General features: G+C 37.7%; 1 protein-coding gene across 3 annotated transcripts in view; it reads left to right on the forward strand.

Annotated features, from left to right (window-relative positions):
* Positions 1-124: 124 nt before the first annotated feature.
* The window catches only part of chd3 (chromodomain helicase DNA binding protein 3), a 63,734-nt gene continuing 40,616 nt past the window's right edge, over positions 125-23,242 (forward strand). For all 3 annotated transcript variants that reach the window (XR_006155136.1, XM_042727013.1, XM_042727012.1), the window contains exons 1-26: positions 125-480; positions 2,306-2,436; positions 2,741-2,914; positions 5,318-5,442; positions 5,521-5,759; positions 7,556-7,683; positions 7,770-7,899; positions 8,743-8,918; positions 9,146-9,400; positions 10,248-10,451; positions 10,536-10,753; positions 10,846-10,977; positions 11,103-11,193; positions 12,638-12,829; positions 13,817-14,017; positions 14,240-14,377; positions 15,232-15,353; positions 15,559-15,732; positions 15,861-16,002; positions 16,982-17,113; positions 17,440-17,557; positions 19,070-19,194; positions 19,372-19,603; positions 19,759-19,928; positions 21,124-21,301; positions 22,384-22,470. Coding sequence is in view for 2 of the 3 variants with exons in the window: in XM_042727013.1 (XP_042582947.1) it covers positions 315-480; positions 2,306-2,436; positions 2,741-2,914; positions 5,318-5,442; positions 5,521-5,759; positions 7,556-7,683; positions 7,770-7,899; positions 8,743-8,918; positions 9,146-9,400; positions 10,248-10,451; positions 10,536-10,753; positions 10,846-10,977; positions 11,103-11,193; positions 12,638-12,829; positions 13,817-14,017; positions 14,240-14,377; positions 15,232-15,353; positions 15,559-15,732; positions 15,861-16,002; positions 16,982-17,113; positions 17,440-17,557; positions 19,070-19,194; positions 19,372-19,603; positions 19,759-19,928; positions 21,124-21,301; positions 22,384-22,470 (4,180 nt within the window). In the remaining variant the exon portion in view is untranslated. The remainder of the gene's footprint in view (positions 481-2,305; positions 2,437-2,740; positions 2,915-5,317; positions 5,443-5,520; positions 5,760-7,555; positions 7,684-7,769; positions 7,900-8,742; positions 8,919-9,145; positions 9,401-10,247; positions 10,452-10,535; positions 10,754-10,845; positions 10,978-11,102; positions 11,194-12,637; positions 12,830-13,816; positions 14,018-14,239; positions 14,378-15,231; positions 15,354-15,558; positions 15,733-15,860; positions 16,003-16,981; positions 17,114-17,439; positions 17,558-19,069; positions 19,195-19,371; positions 19,604-19,758; positions 19,929-21,123; positions 21,302-22,383; positions 22,471-23,242) is intronic.

A 23,242-nucleotide genomic window follows, 5' to 3' on the forward strand; every position in this document is an offset into this window, starting at 1 on the left:
TTATTTTTAAGGAGGGAGGGGAGTCTGGAGAGAGAGAGGGAGAGAGAGAAAGAGAAAAAGGAGGGGAGGGGGGGCGTTCTGAAATAATATAGTCAGCCATTTTTATGTAAGGGGATTTTTCTTATTGGGGGTGGAGGGGGGGTTGTTAAAAAATAAATATAAGGGCGGCCATCTTTGTTTCTCTGCCTTGTAGTGTAAAATATTCCAAAACGCCCCCCACTTTTTGTGTGTCGATTTGAATATTAAATAAATATCATAATTCGGAAGGAATACACTTTTAGATCTCGCGGAACGGGGTCACCGACGGGAATATAATGTCCTCTCTTCTCCGTTCTTGTGAGGATGATGAGGGCACGGCGGTTAATTCCGAGGGAGGAGATTTTGATGAAGAAGAAGAAGACGATGGAGACCTGGACGAGAACGCAAGCGACATAAACTCGCCGGCGGCGCCTAGAGAAACTGCAGCAAGAGCCGCGCCAGGTACCGTACAGTCCGGGGAGCGCGCGTGCGGCGCGACAACGCACCGAAACCAACGCGAATGCTCTTAAAACTAACACAGCGACATCTGCGCTAATGCACACCTCAGACTTGCTCCTCTAAATTGGCGTTTGCTTTATTTATCCGCGTGCATTTCGGCAGAGAGTTGCGCAGAGTTTGGCTGAAGTTGACCGATCCCCCCTCTCTCTGTCCCGTCTGTGTCATTCATCAGGTCTGTCATATGATGGTGCTTTCTCAGCTCCAGCTGTGATCCCACAAAGGGTCATTAAGCCGCCGCTGCTATATAGTTTTTTGTTCGCACCCTGAAGGTTACAGACTTGGCACTTGAGCAGATAACGAATAATACGGCAGTGCATTTATCGAAAGAGGCGCGAGCGTCCGGACTGCAGCTTTGATTGTGACAATGTAAATAAACTTGACCCGACCCTCCGCCGCCTGGTTCAGTACAGTGTGCTGCTGCGATGCTTTCACTTTGCAAAACGCGTTTGTACGCTGTCACCAGCCCTCGGGCTGTTTTGAGTGTGGGAATATGTCAATAAAGCGCTCAGTTATTATGTATATCTATGGCGTAACATCAACAGATAGTGATGAGTCAAAAGTTTCCACTATTCATGCGCCACACAGAATGAAATCCCTCAAAGCTTCGTTGCTCTGTCACATAAGTTAGTCCTTATGCAGTTGCATTGCTTTGTAAGATTTTACTTTTAAAAACAACTCTAAATTCTAACTTTTATGTCACTTTCTGCAGCTGTGCTGACGTTCGTGGTCATATTTGGGGCCTCGTTTGGTGCTGTCTCGCGCATTCCCACGGTGCGCGTGAATGAATCAGTTAGCGCGCGCGTCCTGTCTCGACCCCGCGACCTTCAGCTGCGGTTCATCTGGTGGTCTGCTCCCCAGGTGCAGGAGTTCATGACGAGGGAAGCATCAGCTAGGCTCGCGGCCTCTCGATCACCGAGGCCCGAGTGCGTGCTACTGCCGCCCCTGGCTGCACCGAGCTTAGAAAGTGCTCTGCCAGCGCGCCTCCGCAACAAAGACACAATCACATCTAAATCGTTTATCGAAGCGCAGTGGCGATAGATCTAATCTGCGATTTCAAACATGACATGCTGATGTCTGCATTTATACAAACAAGCTGCATCAGGGTGAATGGCACAGTGTTATTGCTATCTTATTATATGACTTACTTGGTGTCAACTAATGTAGTCAGGTTGATGTAGTTATATTAAATTATATTCTAGACTTGGTAATATTGACCAAAATGTACTTTTGAATTTAAACAGGCTAAAAACGAGCTGTTCAGGTGTTCTACACAGAGCTGTGTGCTTTAAATGAAAGAACAGACTGGTTTGGTTTCATCTGGATGATTTTACATGGCTGCTGTAAATAGTCACGTGACTAGAGATGTTTAACTCCACTTTGCAACTCTGGAAGATGATGTCTGTGTCAAAGAGCCTTTTATGGAAGCATGTCAGACTTATCATGTTATAGCTACCTTATTTGGAATATGCAATGTTAACCATTTTTAGCACATTTTAAGGTGACCTGGCTGTGTGTTTAACGAAAAAAAAAGAAAGAAGAAAAGTGGGTTGCTGCATCATTTAATGCATCATTTTTAAATATTTTCACACGGTGACGTGAAATTCTCATCTTATGGAGCGCTGCATACAATGGTTATCATCGTCTTGAAATTCACTCCGTAAATAGCTTTCGGAGAGTCATAATTGGGTCATGTAGATAATCATGTTTGTGAGATTAATTCATTAAGTCCTCACATGTTCCCTCATTTCCCTGCTTCTCTCTCGCTTAGATGATGGAGAGACATCGGACAGGGACAACCTGGGGAAAAAGAAACGAGGCCCTAAAAAAAAGAAAGAGACGAAAAAGAAAGACAAGGACAAGGAGGGGAAGATGGCCAAAGCACGCAAGCGCAAAAAAATAGTATGTTGTTAATGCATTTTCTCTCTCTTAATGTTGAAGTGCATTGTTTTTTAATTAAACCTTTATTTAATAGTAATTTGCAAACTGTCAAATGATTATTAATCAAGCTACAAATTCAATGGCCATAAATAAGTCATGTATGTCAGTATTTTCTGAATAGAGCCTAACATAATTATTACGATAATTGCACTAATTTAAATTAGTTAAATTATTTCTATAGTTAATTTTTTTAAATGAATGCATTATAGGGACCGTTCGAATGATTTGTTCTGAAGCGTCGGTTTTATTTGTCTGTCTCTTGCAGGACAGTGATGTAGAAAGAGACTCGGAGCAGGACTATGCCATGAACTCTGACAGCGCTGCCAGCGATTACGGAGGAGAGAAGAAAAAGAAGAAGAAACACAAGGACAAAAAAGAGAAGAAAACCAAGAAAAAGAAGAAAGAGGATGAAGACAGCACACACGAAGAGACCACGAAGGTTATTCTTTAGCACTTCTCACATGCAAATCAGTATTTTAAAAAAGATCATTTTTATGTAATTGTTAATCTTAAATAGGAGTTAATGGGTACTAGGTAATTTTATTAAGTGTACTCATTAAAGAAATAGTTTACCCAAACATTTGCTGAAAATTGACTGGAATTTTGGCTTCACATCACTTGCTCACCAATGGATGCTCTGCAGTGAATGGGTGCCGTCATAATGTCCAAAGACAAAGAGTCCAAACAGCTGATAAAAGCATCATAATATTCAAAACCCCTTACCCATGAAGCATGTTTTATAAGATTGTGCTCTGCGAAAACATTTATTACTCAGTTAACACTTTTGAAGAAATTTAAATTAAACCAAATATAGTTTTTACCGAAGATTTTAGCGAAAATAGATAGTAAAAAAACTGATATAGTTTTACTGTAAAGTTTTCTTGCAATGAAAATAGCCACAGAAACTGGTGTGCCGTTAAAAACAAACAAGCAAACATCACAATAATCCGCATATAATCCACATGACTCCAGTCCATCAGTTAACATCTTGTGAAGTGAAAATCTGTGTTTGTGATAAATTCATCATTATTTCTTTTTTAACATTGATAAAATAGGAGTCCTCTATCCATAATATTGCTTTAGTCCAGTGAAAAAGTTAAATAAAAAAGAAAAAACAAATTAATCTACATCTTGGATGAACTGAGGGTTAGAACATGTCCAGTAAGTTTTCATTTTTGGGTGAACGATTCCTTTAATGAGCGAACTCACATTAACCCAGATCTAGGATTGAAGTATCAATTTTATTATGGAATTATTTAAAATATATATAATTGTATGGAAAGAACTTGCTTAAATTCAACAGGCCCCAAGTTCACCAGAGGAAAACTAATCACCTTAATGGGATAGTTCACCCAAAAATGAAAATGTGATGTTTATCTGCTTACCCTCAGGCCATACAAGATGTAGGTGACTTTGTTTCTTCAGTAGAACACAAACAGAGATTTTTAACTCAAACCGTTGCAGTCTGTCAGATGTATAATATAAGTGAATGGGAATCACGGCTTTCAGAGTCAAAAAACATACACAAACAAAACCAAATTAAATTTATTACCGCCACCTATCTCTAATTTGAATAGATAGGTGGCGGTAATGCACTTATAAGTCTGCGATCTGCCGTAAAGCAAGAAGAAGACGCCTCAGGCGCTTGCCATTGAGAATGCGCTCAGGACAATTCAGACAGAGGTAAAAAAAAACCCCGATATAAATACGGTTCAGTTTCTTGCACAGACCCATTGTTTCGTGTCTTTACACATCAGTGTATCTTCACGAAAGGCAGGGTTTAATTTGGATTTGTTTGTGTATGTTTTATGAGTCTCAAAGCTGTGATTCCCATTCACTTCCATTATAAGACTGACAGACTGCAACGTTTGAGTTAAAAATCTCTGTTTGTGTTCTACTGAAGAAACAAAGTCACCTACATCTTGGATGCCCTGAGGGTTAGCTGATAAACATCAAATTTTCATTTTTGAGTGAACTATCCCTTTAAAACTGACTTATTACAAAACACAAATACCAGCTACAGCATAACAACAGAGTTCAAAAGAATTCAAACCTATGATAAATTCCCTCGATTTGACCAAGCATACATAATTAAATTATTCAAGTACAAGAGCAAGTGGGTGTGCCACTGCCTCAATTTTTGATCATTTATAATTATGTATACTTAGGATTTAATAGATTTTAAACCAATGTTATTTTTATTTTTTTTTGTTAATGGCAACTTTAGGATTTACATGGAAACAATATCATGATTACAAATAGTAAGAATAGCAGAATATTAGGGATAATATACCCAAAAATGAAATTTCTGTCATAATTTTCTCACCCTCAGGTTGTTTCAAACCTGTATGATTTCTCTCTTCTCTAATTGTTTGGTCACTCACATTCTTCAAAATAACTTATTTTATGTTCAGTAGAAGAGAGAAAGGTTTGGAGCAACTTGAGAGAAATTAAATGATGACAGGAATTTATTTTCTGTCCCTTTAATACAGTTAAAAATAGCTGTTAGTATTTACAGTGTACCAAAAGATGAATCGCTTTTTTCTGCTGAGCTGGCGTTAGTACTGTATATGCAAGACATTGCACAACCAAAAACAGACAAAAACCTCAAACATTCCCGAACACACAGGCAAACGCAGGCAAACTTGCACCCAGAAATTATGAAAGATTGACAAGTACAAACTGTGACATGGGGTTTTTTGCTGTTGCATGTCCACGATAATGTACAACACACATAATTACTGATCCAGTTAACATGTAGTGGAGTCTAAGGCACATATGTTTCCAGATATGTATTATTCGTCCACACTGTGACAGCCATGTGATGAAGCCTTTCTTCCAGCCGGTAGAGATGAAAACGTCGGCCCAGCTGGCTAGGGAGTGGGGACTGGAGGATGTCGATCACACATTCACAGAAGAAGATTACCGCACACTAACCAACTACAAAGCCTTCAGCCAGTTCATGAGGTACTGACCTGCACCAGAGGATTCATACATTGTAGTACCTTTGCAGCATCATTTCTGTAAACATATGATCCTCTGCAGACCCATGATTGCTAAGAAGAACCCTAAAATCCCCATGTCCAAGATGATGACCATTCTGGGGGCCAAATGGAGGGAGTTCAGCTCCAATAATCCATTTAAAGGCTCGGCAGCTGCCGTCGCTGCTGCTGCAGCCGCCGCCGCAGCAGCCGTTGCTGAGCAGGTCTCCGCAGCAACAGCCTCCCCTGAACCTCCACCTCAACCACCACCACTTCGCAAGGCCAAGACCAAAGAGGGCAAAGGTGAGAGGTCACAGAGCATGGGCAGCTGTGTGGGTTTCAGTACAGGACTTGTTAATTCACTTTGTATAAACACGCAGCGTCAAAAATGTGTGTTTTTGTAGGGCTGAGGGCTGCTGATGGTAGATTTGCTGGGGATTTTTTTAACCCTTGTGCGGTCTTCGGTCACTTTTGACCGGAGAATTTTCATATTTTGAATTTTTTAAAATTTGCAGCTTCACCTGAATGGTTTTAAGGGCATGATTGGAAAAAGTTAAGTTGTCCTAAAACAAATAAAAAATAGTCACACTCATGGTCTTCGGTCAAAAATGTTCGACCATAGGAAATGAATGGGAAATGGGAAAAATACAGAATTTTTTTGTGTGTACAATCTACAAATCCCCCACAATGCAGAAAAAAATTGCACAGCAATGAAGGGGTGAAACTCAAAAATATCTAGAGTGCAAAATCAACACACCAACTCACACAAGCGCGGACACATGCACACACTTGTACACACACACACACACACCTATGAACTGGTGTGACTGTAACACTGCAAGTATGTAAAATAAAATCAATAATTTAACTACAGTGCAGTAAAAAAGTGGACAGCAAGGAAGGGGTTATACACTCTAAAACATCAAGAGTGTAAAACAGATACATCCACTCACACACACTTACTTACACACACTTACAGAATTATACATACTCAAATAAACTGGTATGGCTATAACCATAAAGCCAAAATGAGTCAGAAGACTGAAATAAGAGGTTAAAATCAGATCAGACCCAGAAGGATTAAGCTCTGATGAAGCATTCCTGTTAATTTTTGTTATATTTTTATAGAATTGTAATGTTTTGGGAAACAAAATGCTTTCTGTGTTCAGGTTTATATGTAGTAATAATAATGCAAAAACCGACACTTCAAATCAACATTCAAAAAAAAAAATATATATATATAAACCTTGAGAATAAAGTCTTTGAGAATGCCTTAATATACATATACACCCACAATCTGAAATACAGCATTAATTGAAAAATAATTTCAACTATTTTCAATGGGAAAATTTGATCATAATTATTGCATTAATATTAATTAGTACCATAAAATTCTCTCAAAATACAAAAGAAAAAATATTATTGAACAAAAATATATTAGATTGATTTTACTGAAGAAAAAAAGTTACATTTCAGGTGTCCAGTCACTTTTGACCATGAGTGTGACTCCCAAATGAGGAGCTAAGGGGTAATACACTACAGGTGATAAAGGAGAAAAAAAATAACTAATAGATATTACCATACTTTCCCGTTTATTAATTACAGTACATTAAGACAATTGTTTTGTATTACACGTTTTTTGAAATGTTATGACAATTCTTGAAAATTGTTCCTAAAATTTGGGTGTAATAAGCTTATATATTACAACACAAAATTATATGGGTTAGAAACAAAAAAAAACAATAACTATATTATTTTTAATTAGTTTCATTCTTGTGGAAGGACAATTGAATATTTTGTCGGAAAGTTAAAATTCCAACCGGGCCAGTAGAAAAAATCCTGCTGAGAGCTCTGCATGCCCATATCCCATATTTTTACGTTAAGGTTGCCTTTGCACTCATTTAAAGTTAGTATTTGACACTAAATAATAACATTTTTAAATGTAATTTTATATAAATCTCAAAATGTATATTCATAATACCTAAATTCACCTAAAAGCACTTTAAACTACTGATTTTTGTTTTTTGTGTTTTATTTTTAATGCATCTAGACAAAATAATGTTTCATTTTAATATGGCCAATGTATTGGTTTTTCTCAGGTCCTGGCTATAAGAAACGCAGTAAGAGTCCTCGTGTTTCAGATAAGAAGAAGCCCAAGCCCAAGAAAATGGCTCCTCTGCGTATTAAACTGGGAGCTCTTGGTAACAAGAGGAAGAAGAGCAGTTCGGTGAGAGTTTGAGTGTAATACGTGTGCACATAAATGTGTGTTGGGTGCAGTGGTTGTGTTTGATCATGTGTGTGGTTGTAATGCAGAGTGAGGAGGTGGATGAGGACGATTCTGAGCAGGAGAACTCCAGCGTTCACAGTTCTTCAGTCCGCTCTGACAGCTCGGGACGGGTCAAGAAGAGCAAAAGGGGTCGCCCGGCAAAGAAGAAAAAAAAGGGTGACATGTTTAATTTTCCTTATTGTATTGGATCTGTCTTTAAAAACTATGTCTTAATCATCTGATGTATGAATTCGATAAAAACTCCTTTTGACATGAAAACAAGAATGGAATCTTTTCCCCTCCAAATTTATTCATAATTATTCATTGCAATTTAAATGAAGCTGTACTTAGAAGTAAGGTAAGTACAAAAGATAGTCGCCCATGGTGGTTTGGATGTACACCCTTAAGGCCTCTATGTACTCTTGGCGAAGTGCTTTTTTTCTTTGCTTAGGGGTAGGAAGTTGTTTGAATACCTTTGTAGCTGTATATCGATGCCGCCCACGTTGCTGACAGCGATGTTTAGAAGAATATGTATATATGTGCTGCACACTTTCCTCTCAAAAACAAAATAAACACACAAAATGACAGTGGTGAGAAAACAGTAGTTAAGAAAGCATCTGATCATAGCAATGTGCATATGTTTGCACCAGCTCTGTAATTCATCGCTCTAGTCAATTCAAATTATGTTTATTTATATAGCACTTCATACAATAGATTGCTTTTAAACAAGCAGCTTTAAAGTATTGAAACGTAAAAAACAGTGTTTTTATTCATGGATGTGGGAAGATTTCAATTTCAAGATTTCAGCAAATTTTTCTGGAAAATTTGCTTTGGCAAGCCGTTTCGAACTCCAGAAACCTGGTTTGATTGGTCTCGTTCGAAATGACAGTTCGTTCTTAGATTTCGTTTGAAGTATGCTGGTGCCTTCAATAGTTAAAAATCGCTTTTTAATGTAGTTGATATTATGCATCAGAGGGTTGAAATTGATTTTGTGCCTCTCACTCTCTGTTTCTTTCTCAGTGCTGGGTGATGAGGATGGCGATGGCTATGAGACCGACCATCAGGACTACTGCGAGGTGTGTCAGCAGGGAGGAGAGATTATTCTGTGCGACACCTGTCCTCGAGCGTACCACCTGGTGTGCCTTGAGCCTGAGCTTGAGAAAGCCCCTGAGGGCAAGTGGAGCTGCCCTCACTGCGTGAGTCACATCCACCCAAACCTACAGAACTACAGACTGATTTTAAACTGAAACCAGACACCATCTGATACTTCTCCCACATTTTTATATGGGAAGGTCATCAAAAACATCAAAAATTGTTGTCTTGGATTATAATATGAGATGAAACAGAATTTTTCAGTTTGTTGTTCCTGTATTTCTTTATAGGATCTTCATTGTAATTAAAGTGCATGTTTTTGTTTTTCCAGGAGAAAGAAGGGATCCAGTGGGAAGCAAAGGAAGAAGACTTTGAGGACTTTGAAGAAGAGTGTGACGATGTCCGGGATGTGGAGGCAGGGCTGGGAGGAGAGGAAGAAGATGATCACATGGAGTTCTGTCACGTGTGTAAAGATGGAGGAGAGCTGCTGTGCTGTGACTCCTGCCCGTCATCCTATCACATTCACTGCCTGAACCCCCCACTGCCCGAGATCCCCAACGGAGAGTGGCTCTGTCCACGCTGCACTGTGAGTAACGCTTAGTCACAGGGCTTAATGTTTATTTATTTTTGTTGTATTGGAAGTCTCTTAAAAACAATGCATTCATCGCTGATATTTTCTAGTGTTCCAGTGTCTTTTATGCGGTTTATTGTTTTTCCCATATCTCAGACCCGAACATTTTAAACTTTTATGAGTTTTTTTGTTTTTCATATTTGTGGAGTCACAACATTTTAAGATTTTGGCCCTAATAAAGTTTTTCCAAAAGTTAGTGTACTTGGTTACCATGGAGACAGCACTGTCAGTGAAGAGCATGCTTGAGATGAAATATGAGACATGTGATGTGTGAAGAAAAGAAAGAAATGCAAGGTAAATATCACTTGTTGTGAACAGAATCTTTGTAATTTTATTTTCAGTCAAGGTGGAATTTTGTCCAATTATGAAAAAATGTGTGAAAATATAATTTTATTGTGGGTATTTAGAATACATAAAATGTTAGGAATAAATTACATATGTGTATATACGTTTTTATTTATATATGTGTATGTGTGTGTGTGTGTGTGTGTGTGTGCGTACATGTGTATATGTGTATATATATATTTATATATATAGTATTTTATGTATTTTTAATGCACACAACAAAATATATAATTAGAAGGATTGATTTGAGAAGAGCTCAGTGGAGGTAAGTGAGTTTACTTGTGTTGATTTTAGTTTGATGCAAAATTAGTTTTGGCATGAGAGATTGTTTTGAGCGGACTAATAAAGTAATTTATTAGGTTACTTAAGGAAAATAGTCTTGCAAATTTGAATTTGTAATAAATGCATTAATACAAATATTTCATATGATCTGCAACTTCTGTTGTTTGTTTTTCAGTGTCCACCAATCAAAGGGCGAGTGCAAAAAATTCTGCACTGGCGATGGGGTGATCCCCCACCCCCTGTTCCTGTCCCTCCACCCCCAGACGCACCCCCTGATGCACCGCCCCCTCCGCCTATGAAGGGTCGTCCAGAGAGAGAGTTCTTTGTGAAACTCGCGAGACAGTCCTACTGGCACTGCACCTGGATCACAGAGCTACAGGTGCGATTGTAAGACAGTGTGAGCCAGACATAACTGTTAAAGGACATACAGACATTTCCCTCATCCATATCTGTCCTACCTCAGCTCGAGATCTTCCACTCTGTGATGTTCCGGAACTATCAGAGGAAAACAGACATGGATGAGCCACCCAGCCTGGACTATGGCTCTGGGGGAGAAGAGGATTCTGGGAAGAGTGAGAAGCGGAGGGCCAAAGACCCTCAATACGCCATTCTGGAGGAGAAGTACTACCGATATGGCATCAAGCCTGAGTGGATGATGGTGCACAGGATAATCAATCACAGGTGTGTGTTTTTTGTGTTAATATACTACATACTGTATATACGAATAATTTGTACGGTCAGAATATTACATATGTTTGTATGTGTGTGCACAGTGTGGATAAGAAGGGCAACTACCACTACCTGGTCAAATGGAGAGATCTGACCTATGACCAGTGCACCTGGGAGAGAGATGAGCTGGACATCCCTGAGTTCAGTGCTTACAAAACGTTGTACTGGAGACACAGGTGCAGTTATGCATAGATGTTTCAGAAAACTGTCACAAGGGTTTGATTCCTCACAGAATCTTTGTTTTCTAGCAGTGCATTTTGGATGATGGAATAAGCAGTGTTTTGTTGTTTTTTTCTCACAGGGAAGAAATGTTAAAGGAGGACCCAGAGAAGCCAAGGAAGATGAGGAGGAGAGAGGAGAATGATGACGCTCCAAGCACGCCTGTTAATGATGTTGGTGTCACCTTTCTCTTTTACTCCAGTGGTTCAAGAATAATATTTTTAAGGCCAAGTAACATTTATACTAAAATGTGTGGTTAAGTCAAACAAGTGCAGCTTAGTCAGAATGGTGTTTTTTATCAGCTGGTCATCTATTTAAATGTAATGTATAATGTTATTTATTTTAAATAATATTGGTAATATCCTGTAGTTAAGATAAATCATGCTGTTGCTAGACCAGTGCTTCTCAGCAAGGGTGTAATGAAGTATTTCATTTAACTATTATTAATATTTGAATATATAATATTTTAGTATATAAAATTAATATTAATTAATAGGTTATTAATGTTAAAAAGAAAAACATCAAATCATGATTTGAACTGAAAATCTTGTGTAATCACAAAATGAATTGTGGTTAATTCATTTAATATATCACTACTCACATTTTCGGTTAATGAAAAAAAAAACTTTTAAAACAAGCAGTTTTTTTTTTTCATAATTACATCAGAAATATCTTATACAGTATGGGGGATGGGAGGCCTGTGAATCAAAAAGGTTCCTGGCACTTTAGCAGGAAAAAAGTAGCATCTAAAAAGAAACATACAACAAAATGATCATATTTAGAAAGAATTTCACTGTCACAATGCAGCACATTAATATGCAAATTTAGCAGTTCAGTTCAAACCTGCCCTCATGAAAACAAGCATCTAGTTCCTTACATAATTTGAGGCCAGACATAACAATAACTCCATTTGTTGATCGGTTCAGTTGTCTGCTGCTTTCTTTTCAGTGTTAATTGTATAATAAATTGTGGCATGCAATGCTGCCAATGCGCAGCATCTCAAATATTCATGTCTTGTATTGCAGAAAAATGTTGGCTATTCATTACAGCCTTAGACACAAAGCTATATTAACCTCATAAATAGATTGTAATCCATTTGCAATTTTATATCCATTGTTTCCAATGTTAATATTATTTTCTATGATAATCTAATGTCTGCATTTTAAGACGGGGTGGCCAATCCTGCTCCTGGAGGGCAGTCATCCAACACACCTGCCTGGACGTTTCCATTTTGATTAGCAAGTTCAGTTTTGTTTTATCAGAGTTGGAGCTAAACTGGATGTTGGCTATCCAGGAGCAAGACTGAGGAGCGTTTTAAAACTATTGCTTTGTGTAGCATACCACAGTTTGAGAGCCACTCTTTTATGCTGTTGATTCACTTTTATTCTTCATCTGACTATATTTGTTTTCTCATACTATCTACCTGTCAGTAGCCCACAATATTGGGTCCTCCCACCTTTTTCTGCCTTCTTGCCATTTATTTTAAATACCTCTGATGTTTCATTTTTTTCACATCTGCTTTCTCGCACAAAGTCCTCAGTTCATTCAAGCTTTTAGGGCATGTAGGACCACCCTTTTTGTTTCTAAAAAGATCTCTACCCAACTCTCTTCTCTCAGCCTACAATCAAGTATGAGGAGCAGCCGGACTTTGTGACAGAGACAGGAGGGACGCTGCATCTCTATCAGCTGGAGGGCCTGAACTGGCTGCGGTTCTCCTGGGCACAGGGGACAGACACCATCCTGGCTGATGAAATGGGCTTGGGCAAGACCATCCAGACTATTGTTTTCCTCTACTCGTTATTAAAAGAGGTCTGTGATGGTCAGGTTACAAAAGTTAGGGCCCTATGATTTCCGCGATGCAGAAAACGCGGACGGAATCGTGGAATCCAGTCTTAAAAACGGAATTCACAGTTTAATGCGGAATGTCACGCAATTTGTCAAATTTTGAATGAATTAATCAAAAGTAGGTCATTACACTTAAATCAAATTGTGATATGGACTAGTATCTGTAAATAATAAGCCGCAAAAGTCGATTTAAATATGAATCCTGCATGTTCTGCGTGTGTCTGTTAATAAATGGCGCAGACACGCGGTTTCATTTATTACACGTAACGTTAGACTGAAGCTCGCGTCAAAATAAAAGTCTGGTTTGATTTGAAGACGTGCCTATTAATATTTTTAAGTAGAATGTACATAGCCTACTACAACTACTAATAAAATAAAACAAACATTATTTTTTAAGGAATAATCATGCAACATTTCTTCCATGTTTTCATTTTAATAGTAAATCCCCTTTGTTTGCCAAAAAATAAAGTTTGATTAATTTTCAGTAATTAAAAGAGAAATGAAATTAATGTTATACACAATTTTTATAACATTAGAAAAATGTAAATACACAACACAGAATTTCAGAAGGGAAAAAAAATCATAAGGCTACTTTAAGAAAATGATGAATAAATTAAGTTGTTTAATGCATTCAAATAATTAGACATGCTAAAACACAGAATTTGGTAACAATAAAAAATATGGTGAGAAAAAAAATAAAACATTTTATACGACCCTAAACGTATTTTTTTTTTGATGAAATTGATGATTTTAATTAATTAGACATGCTTTTTGATTAATAAACTTTAATTTAAAAAGTGTTATTTGGGAGTAGTGTAAAGTTGAATTTGGGAAGAAATGAATTTGGTTTAATATGGGACGTAATTTAGTGTGTTTTAAATAACGGATTTCATAGGGCCATAAATGTTGTATTTCTCTCTTCCATGTCTCTCTGTCCATTTCTCTCTCCAGGGACACACTAAAGGGCCGTTCCTGGTGAGCGCACCGTTGTCCACAATCATTAACTGGGAGAGGGAATTTGAGATGTGGGCTCCTGACTTCTACGTTGTCACTTACACCGGAGACAAGGACAGCCGAGCCATCATCCGTGAGAACGAATTCACCTTTGACGACACGCCGGTGAAGGGAGGAAAGAAAGCCTTCAAATTACGGGTGAGAAGGAGAGGAGATGAGCGCTGGAAGGGGAAGGAATGACTGCTGATTGGAGAGGTGAAATGCAAAGATGGACGATGTGAGAAGGAAAATGGAGAGAAGTGTGGCAGAAAGAGAGGAGCCATAGTATGAGAGAAGAGGGAAAGGATGTCATTTTGGTGCTATAGGAAGAAGTGATTTTACTCTAACCATTTTTTCATTTTCTACCCATCATCCCTCTAGAGAGAAGCGCCCATTAAGTTCCACGTGTTGTTGACGTCCTATGAGCTTGTGACCATAGACCAGAACGTCCTCAAGTCCGTTGACTGGGCCTGTCTTGTAGTGGATGAAGCCCACCGCCTCAAAAACAACCAGTCCAAGGTACACCCACTTAGTTAGGTTTTTCTGTGTTTTTGTCCAAGTTTTGTTTGAGAGTGTGTGTGTGTGAGTTTGGGTGATTCATCCTAATTTAATACAGCACAGGAAATAACTTCTTGGGTTCTTTGCAACACGGTAGATTGAGGATGACAGATATAAACCAGCAATTTTATAAACCATCATAATAAAGCCATTGCATTTTTTCATTCAGCGAGTCACTATCTAAGAAAGAGTTTGGGGTTATTTGAAAGAAAGAAAAAAAAAAAGAAACCTCTCATGGTTTTAAACAATTACTTGCATTTATTTGATCAAACGCAATAAATCAATAATAATTGTTTGAATGAATGTATTTTAATACATTTAATAATAGATGAAATAGCTGAATTTTCAACAGCCATTACTCCAGCCTTCAGTGTCACATGATCTTTTAAAAGTCATTTTAATAAGCTCATTTGTTGCACAAGTAACTTTTTTATATTTACTTCAATACTGAAAACAGTTCTGTAATATTTTTGTAAAAACCGAGTTACAAGAGTCCTTGCTTAAAACCAATATTATTTACTTTTAAAAAATAGTACTGAACCCAAACTTTTGAAGCGGTAGGATGATCTATATTAAGAATAATCTACACATTCAAAAAATGACATTTCATAACAAATTCACAACTAATTGTACTCGTTTTAAAAAAAGATATTATTAATAAAAATATTTTGTGATTGGCAAGTCCTGCTCATCATGGTTTCATAATGAATCTATAGTAAGCACCTTGTGCATTTCCAATTAGGTGAAATACAGATTTTGTGTGTGTGTGTGTGTGTGTGTTTTATTAACTGAAGATGGTTGTTGTAATGTGTTAGTTCTTCAGGAGACTCAATGACTACAAGATAGACCATAAGCTGCTTCTAACAGGAACTCCACTCCAGAACAACCTGGAAGAACTCTTCCATCTTCTGAACTTCCTGACGCCCAACCGCTTCAAGTATGACCATACACATAAAAGCCCATTTATATGCTTAAACATACTGTAAAAGTGTCCCAAGAAGTATGTTACGTAATGCAATGATATACAGTTACAGTGTGGCTAAAGTGTCCAGATACTTTATGAGGAACCAGTATGTACACATAAACACAGACACGTGTTAATACTCAAAATAATTGTACATCGCTTTACTTCTGTCCCTCAGTAATCTAGAGGGTTTTCTAGAGGAGTTTGCAGACATCTCTAAAGAGGACCAGATTAAGAAACTGCACGACCTGCTCGGCCCACACATGCTCCGGAGACTCAAAGCTGACGTGTTTAAGAACATGCCGGCCAAAACTGAGCTGATCGTTCGAGTGGAGCTCAGCCCCATGCAGAAGTAAGTCCTCAAAATGAGTTTATTATCTCAAGATAATCCGCAGTAGGAGGATTTGTTTAAATACATTTCTTACTATGTGTGCTATCCTTTTTTATATGTGTTTTTGTGTGCACACTGTGTATAAACAGAAAATATTACAAGTTCATTCTGACGCGTAATTTCGAGGCGCTGAATTCTAAAGGAGGAGGAAACCAGGTGTCTCTGCTCAACATTATGATGGACCTAAAAAAGTGCTGCAACCACCCCTACCTCTTCCCCGTCGCTTCTGCCGTAAGAGCACACACTGTATTTCTGACAGCAACAAAAAGACTTGTAATTTGTATGAACTAACTTATGTAGTGTGAAATACTGCCACCTGCTGTCAGAAAATCTGATTTGCTTGATGCTGTCAAAATGTGTAATAGTTTAAGGGATAGTTCACCCAAAAATGAAAATGTGATGTTTATCTGCTTACCCCCAGGGCATCCAAGATGTAGGTGACTTTGTTTCTTCAGTAGAACACAAACAGAGGTTTTTAATTCAAACGGTTGCAGTCTGTCAGTCATATAATGGAAGTGAATAGGAATCACGGCTTTGAGAGTCAAAAAAACATACACAAAAAAAACCAAATTAAACCCTGCCTCTTGTGAAGATACATTGATGTGTAAAGACACAAAACCTCTTTTTTACCTCTGATTTTCACCGCAATGGCCAAACAGTCCTGAGCATGTTCTCAACAGCAGGCACGTGATGCGTACTCTTCTTCTTCTTATGTACGGGACCTTGTTTCTTCAATAAGTGCATTACTGCCACCTATCTCTCAAGTGGACCGTTGACACTCTATCTACAATCTCAATTAGGAGTGTCAATGGTCCATTTGAGAGATAGGTGGCAGTAATGCACTGATAAGTCTGAATACTGTTCAGTTTCTTGCACAGATCGATCGTTTCATGTCTTTACACATCAGTGTATCGTCACGAGCCGCAGGGTTTAATTTGGTTTTGTTTGTGTATGTTTTTTTGACTCTCAAAGCCGTGATTCACATCCACTTACTTTATATGACTGACAGACTGCAACGGTTTGTGTTAAAAACCTCCGTTTGTGTTCTACTGAAGAAACAACGTCACCTACATCTTGGATGCCCTGGGGGTAAGCTGATAAACATTTTCATTTTTGGGTGAACTATCCCTTTAATAGTTGTGTTTAGTGTTTGACAAGGTTTTTTTTATTTATTGTGCACATGGGTATCATGGGCTGTCTTGTGTTACAGGAAGCTCCCAAAACACCAAGTGGAGCGTATGAAGGTGCAGGTCTCACTAAGGCTTCTGGGAAACTAATGCTGCTGCAGAAAATGCTCAGAAAACTGAAAGAGCAAGGCCACCGAGTGCTCGTGTTCTCTCAGGTATGTAAATACTTCACTTAGCTTGTATTTTACACATAATAAGCTGGGCTGCACACGGGCTCCCAAATTTTGGTTGTTTAGTGCCCCCAGGTGGTGCAGAGCACATCTCTGGAAATGTGAAATTATTACAAAATATATGTGGTTTGAAATAGTTTAACTCTGTTTTCAAATTGAATAGCTTTGTGTTTCTAATCATTACAATCTAATTTGGAGCTCATGGCAAGCTAGGTGTTACTTGGATGGTCTGATCTGATCAGATGAGGTGCTTTGCATTAATTTTTATTTCATCAAATATCTTATTTGAACTTACACTGTTCCCTCCTCAGATGACCAAGATGCTGGATTTGCTGGAGGATTTCCTGGATTATGAGGGTTATAAATATGAGCGAATTGATGGAGGCATCACCGGAGCGCTCCGACAGGAAGCCATCGACAGATTTAACGGTAAGAGCAGTGCACCAGATATACATATTTTGTACATAAATGATCTAAGTAGGTAATATTACTTTAGTGGGTTTTGGATGCAGCTAGAAAATTAGCTAGAGTTGTGATCCTGTGGTGCGTTCAGGTGATACATGATATGTGAAAAAGTATATTAAACATTAGGTGGTACTTAGATGGTCTGATTTAAAGAAAGGTGGTCTGAAATGTTTGAGAGCCACTCAGCTAGAGATTTGGTTTTGATAGCTATTCAGATGTCATCACTAAGACATCTTCGCTCTCTCCTCTCACTTCCCAGTCCAAATGTTGATGATAAATGTGAATTTCATGGTTTGTAAGACTCGATCCATTCTTGGAGCTGTTGAGTTAGTTGTTTTCAGATGTGGAGGAAAGTTTATGCCAAATGCCGAAGGCCTTATCTTGAAATGGCAGTAGATTTATTTTGTTATTGGGTAAGCAAAACTTGCAGTTTACAAGGGCAAAATTACTTGAGAACAGACATGGTTGGGACGTCATATCTCTGTTTAAACCATTTATGAAATCTGGAATCATTATTGAAGTTAAATGTTACAAAGTTTTTAAAAGATATATAAACATTTGAACAGCAGTGGTGCTATAATTATATCTTTTGCATTGTGGTTTGGTGGGAAAGTTTGTGTTTGATTGTGTTTTTTTTTTTTTTTAGATTTTTAATCATTTTATTTGTTATAATGACTTGATGACTTTTTGGGTGGCCAAAATGTATGAGCAAATCTTACATCCCACAGTGAGCAATTTCATATAACTTTAAGGAATTTTTAAATTCCAAACGACAGTGTTCGAACCCGTTTTTATACCAAGACTTTCCTCATCTTGACCTTTTGGGACACATCCCGCATGCTTATTCATCACTGTCATATGTATATAGTATCATCTTGCTCACTGATAGCAGCATACTGTAGATATATTTACATAATGGTATTTACAATTTATGATAACCCATATGTGACCCTGGACCACAAAACCAGTCATTAGGGTCAATTTTTCGAAATTGAGATTTATACATCACATGAAAGCTGAATAAATAAGCTTTCCATTGATGTATGATTTGTTATGATAGGACTATATTTGGCCGAGATACAACTATTTGAAAATCTGGAATCTGAGGGTGCCAAATATTGAGAAATTCGCCTTTAAAGTTGTCCAAATGAAGTTCTTAGCAATGCATATTACTATTCAAAAATGAAGTTTTAATATATTTACAGTAGGAAATTTACAAAATATCTTCATGGAACATGATCTTTACTTAATATCCTGATGATTTTTGGCATAAAAGAAGAATCAATAATTTTGACACATACAATGTATTTTTGGCTATTGCTACAAATATACCCCAGGGACTTAAGACTGCTTTGGTGCTCCAGGGTCACATATTAACAGCTTAGCAAAATCTCTACTGGTGGACAGCCCATTGTTACCACATAATATTTTCATTAAAAATCGAAAATCAAATTTCTCTCTCTATCGATCACACAGCTCCTGGTGCGTGTCAGTTCTGTTTTCTTCTCTCTACACGAGCGGGCGGTCTGGGAATCAACTTGGCCACTGCGGACACAGTCATCATCTTTGACTCGGACTGGAATCCTCACAATGACATTCAGGTAAATATAAAAAAGAGGAGTGTCTCATACAGTCCACTTGTGTGACACCTGATTGGTTTGTGCTGGTGTTTTCTTTGTCATGTGCCACCTAGTGGACAGTTTGAGTACAGACTCCTGAAACTCAGAATAGCATCTCAGAGGTTTCAAAGCTAAATTTGATCTCTTATCTCATCTTAGGCCTTCAGCCGAGCTCACCGTATTGGTCAGGCCAATAAAGTGATGATATATCGGTTTGTGACTCGAGCCTCGGTGGAGGAACGGATCACTCAGGTGGCCAAAAGGAAGATGATGCTCACACACCTGGTGGTGCGGCCCGGTCTGGGCTCAAAAGCTGGATCCATGTCTAAACAAGAGCTGGACGACATCCTCAAGTTTGGCACGGAGGAGCTTTTCAAGGATGAGATTGAGGGTGGGTCAGTTGAAATAAATGAACCAGAAAATCATTTGGTCATTCAGTCAACTAATGAACATCTTAGTTGTTGAAATGTTATGACAAACTTGCTGTGTAACTCTCTGAGACACTTTCTTATACTGAAGGTTCCCCCGTTTGTTTCTTGTTTTCAGCTGGGGAAAATAAGGATGATGACAGCAGCGTAATTCACTACGACAGTACCGCCATCGAGCGTTTACTAGACCGCAGCCAGGACGCCACAGACGACTCTGACATGCAGAACATGAACGAGTATCTGAGCTCCTTCAAGGTGGCCCAGTACACTGTCAGAGAAGATGACAAGGTGGGACGACTATTTTTTGTGGAGTATGTAAGAGTGTGGGGCTTTTGAGGCATTTGAAAGATGACCAACATTTAATCGCCTCACCAATATTTCAACAACAGTCCTGAAAAAATAGTCCTGTTTTGGTTTAACAACTAGCTGAAGTATGTAACTTTCCCTGCCAGAGGAATTTATATTTTACTTAATGGGTGCCTCAGATATGATTAATTTTTATATGACTTTTTCTGACATGTTTCACCTAAAATAATGCTTCAAAGCAACACTTTGTAACTTTTTCTATGTTCAAAATGTGCTAAATGTATATAATGAGCGAGTTCATCATAAATTCATCTACCAAACCGCCTTTTTGTCTTATCCCAAATCACTACGGTAAATTTTTTTATAATTGGTTATTTTTTTTTTGATTTTTGTTGTTTGTTCGGTTAGTGATGTGTGGTGAGTAATATATGCGTGAATCGCCATAGACATAAACTTGGAGAAGTAGCTCCGGTTAGAATGTTCTTCCGCAGGATGCGTGCAGTTCTGTTTATTAACTTTACATAGTGTTGCTTTAAAATCAAGTGACAGTAGATACATTTATAATATTGCAAAATATTCATAATTCAAATAAATGCTGTTCTTTTGAACTTAAGACACAATTATTCAGCAGCACTTATACTGATAATAATAAGAAAAGTTTCTTGCTTACCAAATTAGCACATGAGGATCATGTGACACTGAAGACGCTGCAGAAAACACAGCTTTGCCATAACAGGAATAAATTACAGTATATTTGAAAATACATTAAAATATAAATTTTAATAATATTTCACAATACTACTGGTTTTACTGTATTTTGGATCAAATATATTTAGCCTTGGTGAGCAAAATCATACTGACCACAAACCTTTGAAAAGTAGTGCAAAAATGGACAAAGATTTTTGACACAGTAATTAGTATAGAGCTATAAAACTAACGTGTATAGCATGTCTCAGATAATTTAGTCTTGCAAGAATGTAATTAGAAATGTTTGAGTTGCATATAGATCTTTTCGGAAACTCTGATACTGGGATACTGAAGATCACTGGGGTCTTTTTTCAGAAGAAACATCTTAATAGCAAGAGGCTTGGTCTCAATTTTCTCTCCATAGAATATTATTGGTGTCTTTGAGAAACAAATGCGATATTAAGGAGATCTCATTTGTTGTTGTGTCCAGATAGAGGAGATCGAGAGAGAGATCATTAAGCAGGAAGAGAATGTGGATCCAGATTACTGGGAGAAACTCTTGAGGCATCACTATGAACAGCAGCAGGAAGATCTGGCCCGCAATCTCGGCAAAGGAAAGAGAGTCCGCAAACAGGTCAACTACAATGACGCGGCTCAGGAGGACCAAGGTACAGTTTCTTCAGCATGACAATTTGAGTGAAATGTTTAAGAAATGAATTTCAGTACTTTCTTTGGAATGTTGCATCTCCAGTGTTCTCCATCTCATCTCAAAATGTTTCTTTGTTTTAAGTTGGTCAAATTGAATTTTGAATCCCAGATTTTCAGTGTGGTCCCACAGATTTTTAATTAGCCCATTTTTCTTGCCTTTTATTACAATAAACCATGTTTGTGCATGTCATATAAATGCAGCGTATTATCTCATATAAATCTACAAAATTGCATCTTGTAACAGCTTCATTCTTGGCATGTGGTTTACTGCGTTACTTTTGATTGAGTGGGACAGAAAGACTATATCCCACACACTGCTGTTTTGGTCGGGAGAGAACAGCCACATGCAGTTGACTCAAAAATGGCTACATCCACAACACCCAGGGGATGCTGAAGTGTGGCAGCTTTTCACGTATGTGTCACAAAAAGAGAAAAACAAAATGGTCAGGAAAAAGACAAATAACAGAAATGAAAAAGGAGGTTTTTTCCAGAAAAGAATGATGTAGAATTTTTGGTTTTCTGATGGCGCTTACGGCTGCATAATTACAGTGATAACTGGCATAAACTCTAGCTACACATACTTTTTTTGTGTGTATCCAAGCAGCCTGACTTTCAGGGTCATAATGTTGCAGCATCTTCTCTGCAGAATATATTACATATGCACAGAAAACAATCTGCTGGGCTTTTTAAACGTTTGACAGCGACCTGTGCTTCAATTATTGACATTTGTGGGTTTTCATTTTGGTTTAAGCCGCCCTGTGTTTTCCTGTAGAACTAAATCATTCTCTCTGACAGCTGAGTTTGAACAGAATGCTTGTGCAGGGTTAGATAAGTGGAGATACAGAACATTTAGTCACAAAAGAGACGAATTTGAAACGATCACATCTGTCTTTTTTCCACTGTTGGAGAGGGTTGCCAAACTGATATACAAGATTTTGGTTGGGCTTTATTTGAAGGTTCTGGTGAATGGAAATTTTTTGACTACTGCTAAACATATTCTGTACTGTGGTTTGTTTATGCTTTTTTCTATATGATTTTACAGAGTGGCATGCTGACATTTCAGATAACCAATCAGAATACTCCGTGGGCTCAGAGGAGGAAGATGAGGACTTTGATGAGAGGCCCGAGGGTGAGGAGCAAACAGACACACTCTCAGTTAATATTCACATATGTGACCCTGGACCACAAAATTGAGATTTATACATCACTTTCCATCTAGTTTTTTAGGATAGGACAGTATTTGGTCAAGATACAACTATTTGAAAATCTGGAATCTGAGGATGCAAAAAAAATCAAAATATTGAGAAAATCGCCTTTAAAGTTGTCCAAATGAAGTTCTTAGCAATGTATATTAATCAAAAATTAAGTTTTAATATATTTACAGTAGGAAATTTACAAAATATCTTCATGGAATGCAATCTTTACTTAATATCCTAATGATTTTTGGCATAAAATAAAAATCTATAATTTTGACCCATACAATGTATTTTTGGCTATAGCTATAAATATACCCCAGCGACTTAAGACTGCTTTTGTGCTCCAGGGTGACATATTGTTCTTAATATTAATAAAAATAAACATAATGCAATGTTATAACTAATAATTAAATATCATATTATTATTATAAATCAACCAAACTTATTCAAAGGTGTTTATAATTAGGGTTGCAAAAATGTGGAAAATTTCCAGTAAATTTCGGAAACATTCCAAAAAAAGGCTGGAATATTCCAAAAAATCCTGGAAAGTTTCCACAATTTCCGGAATGTTTCCGAAATTTACTGGAAATTTTCCAGGATTTTTTGGAATATTCCAGCGATTTTTGGAAAGTTTCCAGAAATTTTCCACCCCTTTGCAACATTATTTCTAATTGGGTTGCAATAATTTTCAACTGAACTAAAAAT

Source organism: Cyprinus carpio, chromosome B7 (assembly GCF_018340385.1).
Source record: "Cyprinus carpio isolate SPL01 chromosome B7, ASM1834038v1, whole genome shotgun sequence".
Taxonomy (NCBI): domain Eukaryota; kingdom Metazoa; phylum Chordata; class Actinopteri; order Cypriniformes; family Cyprinidae; genus Cyprinus; species Cyprinus carpio.